Consider the following 20067-nt stretch of genomic DNA (forward strand, 5'->3'; position numbering starts at 1 on the left):
TTTTTAGTTATTTATTTGTCCTTTTGATAAATGAACAACTTCTGTCTTCCACTTAGTGTTCTATTTGAGTGTCTTTCTCATTGACATTAGAAAGTCTTTATATTTTCTGAGTATTCTCTGTGGCATCTGGAACATTGCAAATACATTCTGCCAGTCTGAAACTTGTATTGTCATTTTGTTTTCTTTAGGGAATATATTTTCCCTTTCTCTAGAAAGATTAGAAGTATTCAATTATCCTCTCCTGTTGGGGTTTATTTTCAGACAATATTCATGATGAAATTGTCTTATATATTTTACTAAATGACTGCAATATTTATATTTTATATTTAAGTGTTTAATCCCCTAATATATACAATGGCTTTATTATAAAGTGTAGAATATGGATTCGTGGTGTTTCCATACAGATATGTTTGGTCTAGCTGTTGTTTCTTTTTTTAACATTTTTTATTGATTTATAATCATTTTACAATGTTGTGTCAAATTCCAGTGTTCAGCACAATTTTTCAGTCATTCATGGACATATACACACTCATTGTCACATTTTTTTCTCTGTGATTTATCATAACATTTTGTGTATATTTCCCTGTGCTATACAGTGTAATCTTGTTTATCTATTCTACAATTTTGAAATCCCAGTCTATCCCTTCCCACCCTCTACCCCCCTGGTAACCACAAGTCTATATTCTCTGTCCATGAGTCTTTAGATTCCACATATGAGCGATCTCATATGGTATTTTTCTTTCTCTTTCTGGCTTACTTCACTTAGAATGACATTCTCCAGGAGCACCCATGTTGCTGCAAATGGCGTTATGTTGTCGGCTTTTATGGCTGAGTAGTATTCTGGTCTAGCTGTTAAAATATCCATGTTTCTAAATTGCCCTGCTGTACCACATCTCTCATGAATATCTGTTTCCAGTTTTTCCCTCTTCAGTTTCATTAGGTTATTTGTCTCTACCTTGCCAATACAGACCTGCCTTAATTAATTTATTTCTACCATAAATTTTAATATCCAGTAATAAGTTTCCTCACATAACTACTGCACAAGTGTTTCTTCTTGTTTTGGGGGGGAGGCTTTGTTCTTTGACATAAGTTTTATGTCAACATATGAAGATCCTTAGGAAATCTCATTGAGGTTTTTGCTGGAATCAGACTGATAATTTGGGTAGAATGGACTTTTATTTTTTATGATTTTGACTCTTCCTATTGATACTTAAAGTTTAAATTTCCATTTATTTGTTTTCTTTTTCTTTCTTATGAATAAATTCACCTTTGAAATGGTGGGACTGTGAAATCCATCTCCCAGGGTAAGTTAAATTTCTTGCAATAGTAAATGGGGACTATAAATACATTTTATCATTGGTCAGTTTGACCCTTAAGTTCATAGTATTTCAAGTTGCTATGTGACAGCTTATTATTAGCATATTAAATTAAACAGCACTTTATTTTCATTACTTACTTAATTACCAAGTACCTGAACCCTATGACTTAAGTTATGTCTTCTCTCCTTACTGACATGTTCCTTCTATAAAAAAAAAGCAAGCAAACATGTGGCTATAAATGCTAAGTATGTTTCTGTGGACTGTATTCTTTTCCTGTGGGCTATTTTGTCTTTCACTGCACTTATATCTTTCTGTCTTAATGATTCTTAACTTTCTGATCTTGATTGGTAGTAAGTTACACCATCTTTTGTTTCCCTGCATGTAATATATCATTTTTTTCAGGCTGCTTTCAAGATTTTTTTTTTACAGCATTTTGATTATTTTATGTTAGTGGTTTTCTTTACATGCATTCCATTCATGAGCTGTGGAGGTAGATACTTGGATCTGTAAATTTATATCTTACCTGCAAATTTGGGATAATTTCAGCCTTTATTTCTTCCAATATTTTTTTTCTGCACCAATCTCTGTCTCCTCTCATTCTGACACTCTGATGACATAGTTGTTAAATCTTACGATATTGTTCCATGGATTCTTCAAGCTCTGTTTCTAATAATCTATCATTAAGTTCACCAGCTCTTTCCTCTGTCATTTCATTCTGCTCTTATGACCCTCCAGTGAATTTTTAATTTATGTTACAGTATATTTAGTTCTAGAATTTCCATCTAGAAATGAATAAATAGCTTTAGTTCTGAGAACATCTGTTCCACTTATTTCAAGAGTATTTGCTCTGACACATCTTGGCACTTGTTTATAATAGCTGCCTTAACATTTTTGCCTGATTATTCCATATTTGCATCCCCTTATGATTGGCTTCTTTTGTACTATAATAATTGTTTAGCTTTCCCTAATTCTTTTTATGCCTAATGATACTGAATTGTATCCTGGACATTTTAAATACTATTTTATGAGATTCTAGATACTCTATTTAAATATTCGAGAAAAGTTTTTGAGTTTTGTTGTGTAAGTCAGTCAACCTGGCAAGACTTAGACCACAAGTTCTTATCAGCCTTCTTCAAGCTGTAATTCCACTGTTAGTTTAGTGTCCACAAAATTCATAATGATATTCTAGTTTGCTTCACCTGTGTACCTCTTATATGCCAGGCTGGGACTTAGGCAATATTCAAGATCATAGTTCGGTTCTCAAATCCTTTACTCTGCCTTTTCCAGTTGGTTTCATGCATGCACAGTTTAGAAATGAATTTAGGACTTCATAAATGCAAGCTCTTCACAAACATAATCTCTGTGTTCCTCTGTGCACACTCTTGCTCACAAGGGTACATTTCCCCAGTTTTCTGGGTAGAAAGCCCCATGTTACACACTTTTTACAACTAGGCCAACCTTGGAGACATGCACTGAAATCAAAAGCCAGCTCCTACTACCTCTTCTTGAGATAAGGGAGGATGCCAAAGAGAACTCCTTTTCCACAGAGGGCTCTTTGTTGCCACTCAAGAGTAAAAGGTATCACCCAACAGGAGCTGCCTTTGCTTTGCCAGTAGAGAAGTTTTGGGGTACCATCTCATTCCTGGCATTTGAGAGGCCAAAGAACTCTGTCTCATGAGGGCTGAGTCTAACATGCTATTTGAAATAGGGGACTTTCAAAAGTTTTGCTAGTCTTTGAAAGTCAGAAGAATTCCTTACTGTATGGAACCATCACCCCTGGTACTATGAACAGAGATAGTGGGCTTCTGTTGGAGTTTCCCTATCTCTGGTTGACTGCAGTTCTGGTTAAGGCTGTTCCAGAGCTTAAGCCCAGAGATATAAAAGGAAGAAGAAGGAGGAGGAGGGAAGAGGGATGGTGAGGAGAGGAGGAGAAAGAAGAGAAAAGGAGGGAGGAAGGAAGGGGGAAGGAGGCAGAAAGGAGAGAAACAAATCAGGGAACTCAACACTAGATCATCCCTTCGAACCTTCCTGCTTTTATCCAACTTGTCAGAGTTCTCTAATAGTTACGTTAAGTATTTATTTCAGGATTTTTTCTTATAATCCTTAAAAGGGTGTGGAGTTTGTTTACTCCGTATTAACCAAATTAGAATCTCCAGTGGAGTTACATGGAAATACAGACTTTTACTATGCCCATGTTAAAATTTTGGAGCACGTTATTAACATGACCAAAATACTTAGGAAAGATATACCAAAGAAGTGATTCTAATTATATGATCTATTGCTTTGGGTTTTTTTTGTTCTTGCTAATGTGTAGTGCTTTCATTTCTAAATTTTTATGTGTGCATTTATTTATTTACGTATTTATGTATTTATTTATATGTAGACACAGAGACAGAAAGACAGAGGCAGAGACATAGAGACAGAAATAGTATATAAAAAGTGTAGTACAAGGAGAATGTAAGGCTGCTTAAAATCATAGAACCCATGCACAGTTCTTACTGTTGTAATTATAGAAAAATGAATTGCCTCTGTCATAAAAGAGCATTTGAGTTTTTCATATACTTTATCTTTTTACTCAGCTACTCAAAAATTAGTGAGCTGCCCTAAAATGTACTTAATAGAGGATTTTTCTAGTGGTTGGGTTGTTGGATCTAACTAATTGTAAACTGTGCAATTGAGATATTTCAATATGAGGAAAGATACTTGACATTGCTTCTGAATACTCTGCATGATAATACTGTTCTGCAATCTGAAATCAAAAGGGCTTTGGTCTTTATAGGTGTTATTAGAATCTATTTGTCTGCATTTTTACTTTGAAAAACAAAACAAAAAAAAACTCCACATTTTTCATGGTGTTAATTTTCAAAATTGATGTATAGTTGGTTTACAGTGTTGTGTCAGTTTCTGGTGTACAGCAAAGAGATTCAGTGATGTGTGTGTGTGTTTGCATATGTGTGTGTGTGGATAGATAGTAGTTTCATTGTAGTTTTGATTTGCATTACTCTAATAATTAATGATGTCTAGCATCTGTTCATGTGCCTATTGGCCATCTGTATGTGTTCTTTGGAGAAATGTCTATTTAGGTCTTCTACCCATTTTTGGATTGGGTTTTTTTTTTCTGTTATTAAGTTGTATGAGCTGTTTGTGTATTTTGGAAATTAAGCCCTGGTTGGTCACAGCATCCCCAAGTATTTTCTCCCAGTCTTCTTGCTTTATTTATGGTTTACTTTGCTGTGCAAAAGATTTTAAGTTTGATTAGGTCCCATTTGTTTATTTTTGCTTTTATTTCTGTTGCTTTAGGAGAGTGACTTAGGAAAACATGCCTACTATTTATGTCAGAGAAATTTTTACCTGTGTTCTCTTCCAGGAGTTTTATGGTGTTGTGTGTTACATTTCAGTCTTTAAGCCATTTTGAGTTTTATTTTTGTGTATAATGTGAGGGAGTGTTCTAACTTCATTGATTCACGTGCGGCTGTCCATCTTTCCTAGCACCACTTGCTGAAGAGACTGTCTTTACTCCATTGTATAGTCTTGCCTCCTTGGTGAAAGATTAGTTGACCATAGGTGTGTGGGTTTATTTCTGGGCTCTCTCTTTTGTTCCATTGATCCATGTGTCTGTTTCTGTGCCAGTATCACACTGTTTTGGTTACTGTAGTTTTGTAGTATTGTCTGAAGTCTGGGAGGGTTATGCCTCCAAGTTTGTTCTTTTTCCTCAGAATTGCTTTGGCAAAAGGATTATAAATTAAATTTTAGGATTATTTGTTCTAATTCTGTGAAAAATGTCCTGGGTAATTTGATAGGCATTGTACTAAATCTGTAGATTGCTTTGGGCAGTATGGCCATCTCAACAATATTAATCTTCCAATCCAAGAACATGGGACATACTTCCATTTCTTTCAGTCCTCTGTAATTTCCTGTATTTCTGTTATCCTGTCTTTTAAGTCACTTATTCATTCCCCTGCATTATCTAGTCTGCTTTTGACTGCCCATAGTTCGGCTCTTATCTCAGCAACTGAGTTTTCTGTTTTTAATTGGCTCTTCTTTATAGTTTCCTTTTAAAAATATTCTCTGTCTCTACTGATAGTCTTCTTTAGTTCCTTTATTGTACCGATCATTCCCTTTTTGATGTTATGATCTTGTAGACTATCAAGGGCTATTTCATTGATCGTTCTTTCAGGGGATTTCTCTTGTGTTTTTAATTGGGAGTGGCTCCTCTGCTTCTTCATTTTACTTTTATTTCTCTGGCTCTATGGATTCCTTTCTAGATCCATTTCTGAGCTGTGGTGTGTAAAAGACATGATCGGAGCGCTTCATTTGGGAAGAAGAGTAAGCAGGAGATGTCCACTGGGAAGTGCCCTCTGTGGCGCTGTCAGTCACTTGTTATGCGTGCTTCCAGAGTACTCTTTGTTGGCGCTGCCTTTGTCTCTGTCTTAGCTGCAGGAAAGTCAGCCACCTGCTCTGGTGTCCCTCAGGTTCTCAGCCCCAGGAACCAACAGTTCAGATCCACCAATGTCAGGCACTTGGACCCGCTGTAGCAAGCGTGCAGCTGCACACCTGGATTTGTAGCCCACCACAGGGTCAGCACAGACCCCAGCCCAGCCTCCACATATGGTACTATACACCAGCCTATTGTAAATTCCCATACTCGCTCCGGCCATGAGTCAGAACCCTGTTCACTGCCTGTAAGTCCCAGAGGCGCAGGTCCACAAAGGGCCCAGAGAGAGCAAACCCACCCTCTCTGCTTGGGGCTGTAAACAAACGTGGAGGCTGGGCTGGGGTCTAGGCTGATTCCCATAGCTACCAGTAGGTCCAGGTGTGTGACTAAGGCAGACCCCAGAATACATCCTGCGCATACCCCCAATTGGGTTCAGCCCCAAACACGCTCTAGTCCCTTCAGGCTGTCTCCAGACAGCTAACCCCAGTCCTCTCCTCAGGTCTGTCAGCTGAAGCTTGCGTTTCAGCCCCCACACGCACAAGCACATGCGCCATCCTTGCCTGGGGAGCACGACAACGGCCATCTGTTCTGGTCTGTCTGTTGTGCCTGTCACAAATTGGCCGCTGCGTGCTCCTCTGACCCTGTAAAGCTCCCTGTCTGTCCTGGCTGATCTCCCAGCCAGTGAAGGGTGTTCCCAGGGTGAGGAACTTTTTCCTCTTTCATAGCTCCCTCCCAGGGGCACAGATCCCATCCTGATAGCTTAAAAAAAATTCTACCCACTTACATGGTGATCTTCCTTGCAGCTTTAGTTGTATGAGATCTTCTGCCAGCATTCAGTAGGTATTCTGTGAGAACTGTTTCACACGTAGAAGTATTTTTGATGTATTTGTGGAAGTGAGTTCCGCATCCTTCTATTCTGCTGTCTTGGTCTCCATCCACCCCTCTCCACAATGTTAACTTTTAAAGAAAGTTCGCCTCTAATTCATCTGTTGTAATTCAATGCAGCTATTATATATAACATTTTTAAAGTCACTACTTTTATTGAATACGTGTGGGAACTGGCATCACTGCTATGACACTTATCTTTGCACAACACTGAAAAGTTTTGATTATTATGTGGGAAAGGAGTGAGCTAGCACAGTCTTTTAAAGATTAGCTGGGCTGCTGCCACCCTGTTGACGGGTCCTCACTGGTGCCTCTGTAGTTGCTCAGGAAATATGGACATCCTAGAAAATGGCTCTTTTTTGGCTAAACCACCAGGTCCCTTAAATACCTGCATCTCTTTACTGAGATCAACCTGGATCATTAAAAAATGGACCATCCTTAATGATGTTCAGAAACAAAGAGCTTAAGGGAGAAAGATACTGTTTTGAAGGCCTTGAGGAGCAAATCCATACCCAGAGGAGATCCCTAGTGGTGGAGCCCTTTGAATGTTCCTGTAGGAATCAACGTTCGCAAGTCTCTCTTGTTTTTGTCACAAGATATGAATTGGGACAGGAGACGAACAAAATGGAACCAAACCAGAGGAAGACAGATGGAAAGGGTGAGGCCCAATCCCAGAGATACTGTTTGTGCCATGCATACAGCTGTAACTGAAGCCGCCTCTTGATTGTTACTGTTACTTGAGCTAAAGCCAGATTGGAATTGTGTCTTCGCCATTTACATCTGAAAGAGTCCTGGCTGTGTTCACTGAATGTGCTTATTAACTCTGAAAACTCAGGACATTCGTACTGTGACCTGTTATTTACGTTTTCGATAATACAAAGTTCAATTTCATGAAAAGGAAACAAACTCTATAATAGTTTTCTTTCTCCTAAAAATTATTCCAAGATTTAAGGAAATGAAAAAACTAACTAAGCAAAATCAGTACATTGGCTTTATATCTATTCTAGTCTATATACCATCTAGTCTAATAATACACTAGCAAACATAGTCTCCAGAATGGAAAAATAGAATTGCTTTTTGCCCATTTAATAAGTTATCAGCATTACTAATGGCTTGCATATTTTCATAATTTTCTCCAAAATAAATTGGCTCGAGGTTACTGTATGTTTTTTTATGCTTATTTTATAAACCCCTATCTTTTTTTATCGATTGTTTCATCCATAAGAAGGAAATTATTGTCTTAATCTGTATTTTGCTATATTTGATCTATTAATCTACTATCCAATGTCTTACACACAAAAATTGGCTTTTTCCACTTTTTCCCCCCTACATCTCAAAATAATCTTGTGGAGATCATAGGTCAGATGGATTATAAGAACAATTGCTTTATTCTGCTTTCATCTCTGTGAATATAAACCCATAAATATGTAAAATACTTTTTGTCTATTTTTAACACTATGTTCCTGGTTTATTATTATTATTTCATTATTAGCTCTGAAATTCAAAACTTAACATAAGTATTCCACAGAGAACTACATTAAAATTGTACTTATCTTAATGGTATTTCATCACCTTATTTAGTTTTATTTATTCATGTCTTCCCCCCCCCAGTTAGTCCAATTGGTTTAAAGAAACCAGTTCTTAGTTACGTTGATCTTATCTATTGTCTGTTTAGTCTTTATTCCATGTATTTCTGATTTGATCTTTGTTATTCCTTTCCTCTACTAACTTTGGTCCTAGTTTGTTTTTCTTTTTCTCATTCCTTAATGCATAAAGTTAGGTCATTTAATTGAGATTTGTCTTTTTTCTTAATGTAGGTGTTTGCCATTACAAACTTCTTAGACTTGCTTTTGTTGCATTGAACAAGTTTTGGTATGTTGTGTTTTCCATTCTCATTTGCCTCAAGGCAGTTTTTGATTTCTCTTTTGTTTTCTTCTTTGACCTATTGTTTGCTCAAATGCATATTGTTTAATCTCCACATGTATGAGTTTTCCAGTTTCTTTCTTGTAATTGATTTCTAATTTCATACCAATCTTCTCACAGAGGCCTTTGGTTCTAAGATCCCCAAAAGCTTGAGATTCCCCACCTAGTATTAACTTTATAATATAATATAAAAATAAATGTATTGAATAGATTATTGCTAGAGACATTAGATTATCATTCACTAATTTTATTAACTCAGGAATTATTTATCTACAATTATTTTTGTAGAATAGAATTTACTATTAGCAAAATTGAAGCCCACTAAAGGGAGATCAGTTACTAGAATGTCACAAGGACTTATTGATCAAGTTTCTCACAATAAGTGATACAGTTCCATGTGTAGCAGAAACTATATTATGACGACTCTATTATATGACTTTTTATTGTTTTAAAGTGTTGGCACTTCTATTTTTTCTGGCTACTCCTTGCAACTTGCAGCTTCCCCTCTGACTCCTTTAAACTGCGGGCGAGCTGCTTAGAGGCTCTCTCTCCTTTCTGCCTGTCTTGATTACATGTCTGCTGTCCTCTAATATGTCCATCCCTGTCTTGCCTGCTCAGTTACTTGCTATTTTATTTCCCTGTTTTACTTTTCATAGGCATTACACTTATCTGAAATTTTCTTTTTTTTTTTTCCATTTAACTTCTGTCTTCCACACTGGAATATAAGTTCCATTAGAGCAGGGTTCTTGTCTGTCTTGTTCATTACTGTATCTCAGAATAGGTGCTCAGAAACTATTGATTGAATGAATAATGGGGGGATAAATGAGTCAAAAAACATTTGCTCTAAGGGGTACAGATAGAAAATACAGGTCATGGCTTCAGGACACTCACTATCCAATTGAGGACAGAAGATGTCTACATGAGAAAGTGTGGCTAGAGTGTGATTTTCACAATTGACAGGTGACTTCCGTGGATGATCAGGGCAGAGAGCCACTCTTTTTTTTTGATCATATAATGATCATATAATGATCAAAGGAGCAATACAAGATGAGAATATTATACCCGTTAACATATATGCACCCAATATAGCACCTAAATACATAAAACAAATACTAACAAACATAGAGGGAGAAATTGATGAGACTACAATAACAGTAGGAGATTTTACTACCCCACTAACATCATTGGACAGGTCTTCCAGACAGAAAATCCATAAGGCAATTGAACAGTTGGGCTTGGTTCATATTTTTAGGACATTATATGCCCCCAAAACAGAATATACATTCTTTTCAAGGGCGCATGGAATAGTCTCTAGGATAGACCACACACTTGGGCAGAAAAGAAGCCTCAACAAATTTAAGAGGCTAGAAATTATTTCAAGCATCTTCTCTGACCACAATGGCATGAAACTAGAAATCAATTAAAGAAGAATGAGATAAAAACGACAGTATGGAAACTAAACAACATACTAGTAAAAAAACCAGTGGGTCAATGATAAAATCAAAGAAGAAATTGAAAAATGCCTTGAGACAAATGATAACAAAAACACAACCACACAATATCTATGAGACGCAGCAGAGTAGTTCTAAGAGGGAAGTTAATGGCAAATACAGGCCTTCCTCAAAAAATGAGAACAATCTCAAGTTAACAGCCTAACCTACCACCTGAAGAATTAGAAAAAGAACACTAAACTCAGCAGAAAGAAAGAAAGAACTAAGAATAGGGAAGAAATAAAGCCTTAATAGAAAAAAATCAGTCAAACCCAGAGCTGGTTTTTTGAAAGAGTAAACAAAATTGACAAACCTCTGGCAAGGCTCACCAAAAGAAAAAAAAAAGGGGGGGGGGAGATGATACAAATAAACAAAATACAAAATGAAAATGGAGAAATTACAACCAGCACCACAGAAATACATAAAAATCATAAGAGAATACTACGAACAACTATTTGGCAATAAATCGGACAATGTAGAAGAAATGAATAAGTTTCTAGAAACATACAGTTCAACAAAACTGAATCAAGAAAAACTAGATCATTTGAACAGACCAATAACTATAAGTGAAATAGAATCAGTGATAAAAAAAACCTCCGTGCAAACAAAAGTCCTGGACTGGATGGCTTCAGCAGCAAATTCTATCAAACATACGAAGAAAAACTTACACCAGTCCTTCTCAAACTCTTGCAAAGACTGAAGAGGAGGGAACACTTCCAAACTCACTCTATGAAGCCACCATCACCCTGATACCAAAATGAAAAGACACTACCAAAAAATGAAACAAAATATTAGCAAACAGAATCCAACAACACATAAAAAAGATTATATACTATGATCAAGTTGGATTCATCCCAAGGACACAAAGACAGTTCAACATATATAAATCAATCAATGTGATACACCACATCGAAAAGAGAAAAATCACATGATCATATCAATAGATGCAGAAAAAGCACTTGATAAAATTCAACATCCATTTATGATAAAAACTCTAACCAAAGTAGGTATAGAGGAAACATATCTTAACATAATAAAAGCTATTTATGACACATCTACAGCCAGCATAATATTAAATGGTGAAAAGCTGAAAACCTTCCCTCTGAAATCTGAAAAAAGACAAGGATGCCCACTCTCACCACTTCTATTCAATATAGTATTGGAAGCCAAGCCATAGTAATTAGACAAGTATAAGAAATAAAAGAGATCCAATTTGGATAAGAAGAAGTAAAGTTGTCATTATATGTGGATGACATGATACTATATATAGAAGACCCCAAAGGCTCCACACAAAAATTACGAGAGCTGATAGAAGAATTCAGCAAGGTAGCAGGATACAAGAGTAACATACAGAAATCAGTGGCATTTCTTTACACTAACAATGAAATACGAAAAAAAGTAAGGAAACAATCCCTTTTAAAATTGCATCCAAAAGATAAAATACTTAGGAATAAATCAGACCAAGCAGGTGAAAGACTTAAATGCAGAGAACTACAAAACATTGACTTAGGAAATTAAAGATGACTTAAAGAAATGGAAAGATATCCCATGTTCCTGGACTGGAAGAATTAATATTGTTAAAATGGCCATACTGCCCAAAGCAATCTACAGATTTAATGGGATCCCTATCAAGTTACCTGGTCATTTTTCACAGGACAAGAATAAATTATCCTAAAATTTATATGGAAGCACAAAAGACCCAGAATTGCCAAAGAACTACTGAAGTAAAAGAACGAAGCTGGAGGAATAACTCCCGCAAACTTCAAACTATACTGTAGAGCTACAGTAATGAAAACAGCACGGTATTTGTACAAAAACTGACATATGGATGAATGAAACAGAATAGGGAGTCCAGAAATAAATCTACAGACTTTTGGTTAATTATCCTTTGACAAAGGAAGCAAGAACATACAATGGAGTAAAGATAATTTCTTCAGCAAATGGTGTTGGGAATACTGGATAGCTGCATGTAAATCAATGAAGTTAGAACACTCCCTCACTCCATACACAAAAATAAACTCAAAATGGCTTGAAAACTTAAATATAAGAGAAGACACTATAAACCTCTTAGAAGAAAACATAGGCAAAACATTCTCTGACATACATCTCAACGATGTTCTCCTAGGGCAGTCTACCCAGGCAATAGAAATAAAAGCAAAAATAAACAAATGGGATCTAATTAAACTTAAAAGCTTTCGCAGAGCAAAGGAAACCACAAGCAAAACAAAACAGCAGGCTACAAATGGGAAAAAATATTTGCAAAATATGAGACGGGCAAGGGTTTAATTTCCAGAATATATAAACAGCTCACATACCATAAGATGGAAAAAACAAACAACACAATCCAAAAATGGGCAGACCTAAACAAGCATTTCTCCAATAAAGACATACAAATGGCCAATAGGCACATGAAAAAATGCTCAGTATCACTAATTACCAGAGAAATGCAAATCAAAACTATAGTGAGGTATCACTTCACACCAGTCATAATGGTTGTCATTCAGAATTCCATAAACTAAATGCAGGAGAGGGTGTGGAGTAAAGGGAACCCTTCTACACTGTTGAGGGGAATGCAGTTTGGTGCAGCCATTATGGAAAACAGTATGGAGAGTCCTCAAAAGACTAAAAATATACTTAACATATGATTCAGCAATCCCACTCCTGAACATACATCCAGAGGGAACCTTAATTCAAAAAGATAAATGCACCCAAATGTTTACAGCAGCACTACTTACAATAGCCAAGACATGGAAACAACCTAAATAAATGTCCATTAACAGGTGACTGTATAAAGAAGATGTGGTATATTTATACAATGGAATAGTACTCAGTCATCAAAAAGCATAAAATAATGCCATTTGCAGCAACATGGATGGACATGGAGATTGTCATTCTAAGTGAAATAAGTCAAAAAGGGAAAGAAAAATACCATATGATATCACTTATATGTGGAATCTAAAAAAAAGAGAGAAACTTATTTGCAAAACAGAAACAGATTCTCAGACATAGAGAACAAACTTGTGGTTCCTGGAGGGGAGGATGTGGGAGGGGATAAATTGGGAGTTAGAGTTATGCAGATACTAACTGATACATATAGAATAGGTAAACAAGAAGTTCATCCTGTATAGCACAGGGAACTATATTCAGTATTTTGTAGTAACTGTGGTGAAGAAGAGTATGAAAGTGAACGTATGAATGTTCATGTATGACTGTGGCATTGTGCTGTACACCAGAAACTGACACAACATTGTAAACTGACTATACATCAATAAAAGCTATATATACAAAAAAACTTAAAAAAATTAAAATCACACCAAAATTAAATACTTAGGAATAAAGCTGAGCAAGGAATTGAAAGACTTATATGCAGAGAACTACAAAACACTGATTAAGGAAATTAAAAATAACTTTAAAAAATGGAAAGATATCCCATGCTCTTGGATTGGAAGAATTAATATTGTTAAAATGCCACCCTACCGAAAGCAATCTACAGATTTAATGCAGTCCCTATCAAATTTCCCATGACATTTTTCATGGATCTAGAACAAATAATGCTAAAATTTATACAGAATCAAAAAAGACCCTGAATTGCCGAAGCAATTCTGAGGAACACGAAGAAAGGTGGAGGTATAACCCTCCCAGGCTTCAGAATTCTACAAAGCTACAATAATCAAAATAGCATGGAATTGGCACAAAGCAGACATTTTTTATCAATTTAACAGAAATAGAGAGTCTAGAAATAAACCTGCACTTCTATGGGGTCTATTAATCTTTGAAAAAGGAAGGAAGAATATGCAATGTGGAAAAGATAGTGTCTTCAGCAAGTGTTGTGGGAAAGCTGGATATCCATATGTAAATCAATAAAGTTAGAACACTCATACAATACACAAAAATAAACTCAAAATGGCTTGAAGATTGAGATGTAAGACATGACATTGTAAATCTCCTAGAACGGAATATAGGCAAAAAATTCTCTGACATAAATCACAGCAATGTTTTCCTAGGCCATTCTCCCCAGACAATAGAAATAAATGCAAAAATAAAGAAATGGTACCTAATTAAACGTAAAAGCTTTTGCACATCAAAGGAAACCATAAACAAAAGGAAAGGACATCATATGGACTGGGAGAAAATATTTACAAATGATGCAATTGACAATGGATTGATTTCTGAAATATATATACTGCTCATACAACTCAACAACAAAAAACCAAATCACCCAGTCCAAAAATGGGCAGAAGACCTAAATAGACATTTTTACAGATGGCCAGTAGGCACATGAAAAGATGCTCAATACTGCTAATTATCAGGGAAACACAAATCAAAACTACAATGAGGCATCACCTCACACCAGTCAGAATGGCCATCATTAGAAAGCCCACAACAGTAAATGCTAGAGAGGCTGTGGAGAAAAGGGAACCCTCCTACACTGTTGGTGGGAATGTAATTTGTTGCAGCCACTATGGAAAACAGTATGTGGTTCCTTAAAACACTAAAAACAGAATTACCATATGATCCAGCAATCCCATCCTTCAGCACATATCTGGAGAGAACTCTGTAAGTTGAAAATATACATGCATCCCAATATTTATAGCAGCATTAGTTAAAACAGAAGTAACCTAAGACATGGAAGCAACCTAAATGTCCATTGGCAGTTAAATGGATAAAGAAGATACAGTATGTATGTATGTGTGTTTGTGTATATATATAAAATATGTATGTATATACACAATGGACTACTACTTAGCCGTAAAAAGTAAAATAATGCTGTTTGCAGCAACATGGATGGACCTAGAGATTATCATCACAAGTGATGTAAATCAGACAGTTACAAATACACGACATCACTTGTGTGTGGAATCTAAAAAATTGATACAGATGAACTCATTTACCACTAGCTTATCCCTAGTACCACGTGTCTGTGGAGAGCCCAGATTGCAGGTTCCAGGGGGACGATGGGCTCCTCTGGTTACCACAGTGAGTGGAGGCCAGCCCTGCTGCAGGCCAAGCAAGAGCGCCTGGCAAACCAGAGTAAGGAAGACAACTTGCCTGTCTGGGAAATGCAACAATCTGCATGGCCAGGGGCACAACTGTAAAGATTGTTCCTGTTCTGGGAATGATTATGATTCTGACCGACCTCAAAGAGGCAGCTGCAGTGTTGAAGGCTCTGGATCGTCAGGACCTGGATGCTTCCTCCTGTGTCCATGGTGCAAGCATGGCAGAAAGTGTGTATGTATCCGGGAACATTTCCAAACATTCCTTCCTGTAGGAATTAGTTATAAAGTAAAAGTGTATGAAACAGAATATTGTAACCTATCACGGGGAGCAGCACTTCAGGGTTAACGTTGTAGACAGACTATTTCGGGAAAAATCTTTATCCCTTGGAGTATTAAGAAATCATCACATAATTGCCATGCCTCAACATTTTGTTCTAGAGTGCCTTGTTTATCAAAATCGGTGTGAGACTTGTTTTAAATAACAATCTATTTTTAAAAAAATAAAAATATGTACTATATTCTAAGTATCATTATAGAGTGCGTTTTAACTGTTGATTAAAAATCATGTCATTTTCAACAAAATGCTTTGATGTAAATTTTTTAAAACCAAAGGGGATCTGTTGTTGTTTTCTGTTATCTAATTTTTGATATCTATTTTGTCTGAACATACAGAAATGTTTTTAAGATTTGCACTAGGTGAATCTTATTAAAAACAAAATATGGATGACCACAGATATAGATGTCAAACATAGATGTCTGCTTATTAATAGCTTTTTGATAGATTGATTCCCCTGTGATTTCTTATTTTGGGGTAAAGAAATTTTTCCATGAAAATTAGACACACAAATCATCTGAGGCATGTATGACAGATGAATGTCCAGTGACTGATGGGAGTTGTTTAATGCACATTGTTCATTGTAATTTTGCACAGCTTAATGAACTTTGAATTACTAATGAGGAACAGCACATTCAATGTGTTATAGCAATAAAGTACTTTTATGAACATTTATCATATTTCCAGACTTTCTTGGCCACCCTTAGCAACTTTAACTGAAGGGACTAAAGAATAATTTATTTTAACTGTTTTAAAATAGTCAACTTGAAAAGGATATTTTCCTGTATGAGCTTTTTCCTAATTAAATTCATTTTTTTCTGATCGATAAACTTGTCTGCATAAGCTGCACTATTTAAAAATGATCTGATAACCTTGTAGGGGGTAGGGTATAGCTCAGTGGTAGAGCTGGGTTCAATCCCCAGTACCTCCATCAAAATAAATCAGTAAATAAATAAACCTAATTATCTCCCCCAAAACAAAAACAAATAAAATATTTCTTTTAAAAAATGACCTGACAACCTGAAACTAACATTGTAAATCAATTACACTTTAATAAAAATAAAACTTATAAATTAAAAAATTATCTGATAGAGTATTGCATTCCATACATGACCATATTTCATTGTTTTCCGGTTCAAAGACATTTTAAGGTTGTAAAGTGGAAAAAGTAATACTTATACATTTTTTAATTAGGAGAATAGAAAAACTCAATTTCTTGTTGAAATAAGCCAAAGGAGCCCCTGTGTCAGACCTGCTCCTCTTAGAGAAAGGACTGTGATGCAGTCATGGGATGCTGGATAATCTGAGAGACTTCACGGGTCATGCATGCTTGACAGCTGTCACTAGAATAGATTTTCCAAGGCAAGGACAATAGGTTGCTTATTAGCAGTGAGAAATAAGTCTTATCAAAGTACACCCTTTGGAAAGTGTTAAGTATCTATGAAGCTTACGCTATTCATTATAATAAACCAAATGTTGATTAAATGTGCATTCTCTTCAATTCAGATATTAAGATACCCCCTTTTCAGTAGTTTTATTAAGCCATCTGTATAACCTCAAGCATGGATTAAGTGATATATTTTATATTTCAAAAATTGTTGAAGCAGTGTGTTCTTTTTTAACCCTATAATGAGTATAAAGTGGGTCTTGACTGCATGTCAGAAAATATACATTTCATAGAATTATTTTAAAATGAATCCTTAATAACCTGTCCTTTTAAGTATGTTAGCTGAACATTAGGATGGTGTCATATCCTGGAAACATATGTAATATCATTTTGGGGCATTACTACGCTTTAAGAAATAAAATAATATTAAGAGGCATAATTTTGCCAAATGATATAAGAATATTAATAACTAGGAATTTGGCTTGTGAAAAACCCTCATGTTATTTATTGGCTTGTTAAAAAATAAAGCAAACCCCACAAACCTGTTGCAAGCGGTAGTGTCTGAAATAATGTGCCGGCTCCATAGCCCTCTTGGAAGTGAATGTGAGCCCTGAGGCATCTTTCCTAGCTTATTTCATTCCTGGAGTCCATTTTTGGCAGGTATTTCTTGTGTTTCCAAAGGAAACAAGTAAGCCATCTCAAGTTCAAGTCTTGTCCCCAGTAAGACAAAAAACGTGACAGACACCGTTTGACTAGATGATAATAAACCTGGACAGGTATTTTCTCTCATGGAGGCTGATGGTGTTTTACTTGTGTTTAAAAATCTGTGATTCTCAAGCTAATGAAAACCTGAAGAATTAGTTTCACAGATCTGCATGTGGAATATGTAAGTCTTTTGTTCAGAGGCAATGACATTAGAGGATAACAAAACTTGCCGAGTATTTGCCCAAGCAGAGAACCCCACTTAGAGTAATGCTGACAGTGTCTGAGTGTCTGGTGGATCTCAAGGGGACACAGCTGATGGCATCCTTTTCTTGCTGCCAGTTTGCTAAGTGGTTTCATATTCATTACGAAAGGCTTGTCAATGCATGGCTGCTCAGGATCCTGAAGAGTAGACGTGAGGTCTCTGTGAGGTCTTTGTGCCAAGTCTCTGTGGCTTATCTGGGTAAGGTCTCAGTGAGACGTCTCTGTGGGGCAGGGGAGGTCTCTGTGTACTATCTTGAAGTCTCTGTGTTTCTCTGTGACATCTCTGGTGAGGCCACATGAGGTCTCTGCACAAGGTCTCTGAACGCACTGTGTGAGGTATCTCCCTCTTTGGGAGGTATCTCTAGGAAATCTCTGCTAAATCTGTGCTTGCTTTATATCTGAGGGTCTGTAAGGCAACACATATGCAGTCCCTGTGGGGCAACATGTGACTCTGTGGGAGGTGTCTGTGTGAGAGGTCTCTCTTGAGAGATGTCTCTATGACGTCTTTGTGTATTGTCTCTGCGTGGGTCTCTCCGTTTCTGGTCTTCCTGTGCTGGAAGACTGAGCGGCAGGAGACGGGCAAAGGGACTTGCTTCTTTGTTTTCTTGCAGTTCCATCAGCATTGTCTGTCTGGGACACTTCTCCTGGCAGGAGCAGCGGGGCCCACACCCAGCTCCCCCATACTCGCAGAACTCACTTCTGGGTGCCCCTGAGAGAACCCAGCAGCAGCAGCGAGACTGAGCACCCCAGCCCCGCGCCATGCTCTTCTGAGCTCCCAAGGGACCAGAGTCAACTCTTTGCCCTGGGTCCAGCTTTCATGCTTGCTGCTCACTGCTCCGCTTTCGAAAACTCCTCCTTTCTGGAGGCTGCCTTGAGAATGGGGGCCCAGAGGCAGGACTTGGCTCCAGTGAGAAACAGGATGGCGAGCAGTCCTGCGCCACACCTGCCCCTCCACCCCCAGTCCCAGTGCCATGTGTTGAGGAGTTCGACGGATATTGGGATTGGGGCCCATTTCTCTTGTCACCTGGATCAGGGCTATCAGCCATAGCAGGACTCCCCACAGTGGGAAAGCCTCTCCCCCTGCAGCTTTGCCCGCTGTTTGCCCTGCATGTGGCAGAAAGCATCAAATCACTCTAGAGAAATTGTTCCTCACCTCCCTGCTTTCCCGTATAGGTGGGGGCCAGAGGACAGAAAAAGCTGTAATAGAAGCAGAGCAGTGGAACACCCCTGGACTGTACCCTGCCCCCAGATTTTGAAGAGGTCACCCCCACATCACCACCACCCTGTGACAAATTCTGATTTCTTCTCGTGCGAGGCTCTGGGGTAAGTGAGGACTGGGAACCAGGTAAGACTTACTACATAATCACAAGCCAGTCTCTTGGCCTTTTAAGTCCCCACATCTCCCCAGGAGCAGTTTTTGGGCCATGTGTTTATGGAAAGGTCACCAGACTGGGAGTCACATCCTGGGTCCCTGAGTCATGGCTTTGACACCTGTTGTTAAGTCATCATTTCTAGAATTCAAGAGATGATGGTGTGTAAGCTTATTAAAGATAATGTTGAGACTGACCTCCCCCAATTTGCTTTACTTCTGCAAATCTGACCTGTTTTGACCTCAAGTTAGCTCCTCTAGGTCTGTGATCGTAGAGTTGGAATAGGGTAGAGACCCCGAGGTGGGGCCATGACAAGCTACTGGACTCTTAACTTTTCCTCCTCTCCAGGCATTTAGATGGTGGTGCCATGTATGTCAGGGGGTAGCTCTCTCACTGCACATTTATGGGCACCTGGTGCCATTCTGTCTCCTTCCTTGGATCCAACCTTTGTGCTGCACCTACATCGCACCCTAGGTTCACAGGGTTTGGCCATCAGTTACTGCACATCCCTGTTCCATTCATCCAGAACTCCTCCTCTGGGGTTAACACAGAGGGTGAGGCAAACGACCCATGAACAGAGCCATGCATTTGGACAAGGCTCAAGACAGCCCTCAGTAGCCTCCCCTGATAGTCTCCCACCTACACACACACAGCTGGCAGAGCCTCGCTTGCTGCTGCTCTAAAGTGTGGGAAATGCAGAGGTGAGGGAGGGTAATGCTGACCATTTTCTTAAGGCTAAGTTAAGAGGGGTTCTTTGGTTACATCTCAACCCCAGCCCATGAGGGAGAGGAGGAACTCTTAGGGGCCTGTATTATATAGTTCCCACTAGGGGAGCCACGGGCAAGAGTTCTCCTGCTGCTGAACCCAGGGCTTACAACCCCACCCACCTTAAACTTCTACCCTCTTAGCTCTGACATTTCTTGGAGCCTCAGGAGGAACGTCCAGCTCTAATGCCTCTGCA

At 37.9% G+C, this 20067-nt stretch overlaps 1 protein-coding gene across 1 annotated transcript in view; it reads left to right on the forward strand.

Annotated features, from left to right (window-relative positions):
- Positions 1 to 20067, forward strand: part of LOC102525112 (zinc finger protein 658-like) — a 65429-nt gene that overhangs the window by 35414 nt on the left and 9948 nt on the right. The window contains exon 6 of the mRNA XM_072959091.1: positions 18910 to 19059. Within this exon, the coding sequence (XP_072815192.1) occupies positions 18910 to 18939 (30 nt within the window). The 3' untranslated portion in view covers positions 18940 to 19059. The remainder of the gene's footprint in view (positions 1 to 18909; positions 19060 to 20067) is intronic.

This window comes from Vicugna pacos, chromosome 4 (genome assembly GCF_048564905.1).
Source record: "Vicugna pacos chromosome 4, VicPac4, whole genome shotgun sequence".
In the NCBI taxonomy this organism is placed as follows: domain Eukaryota; kingdom Metazoa; phylum Chordata; class Mammalia; order Artiodactyla; family Camelidae; genus Vicugna; species Vicugna pacos.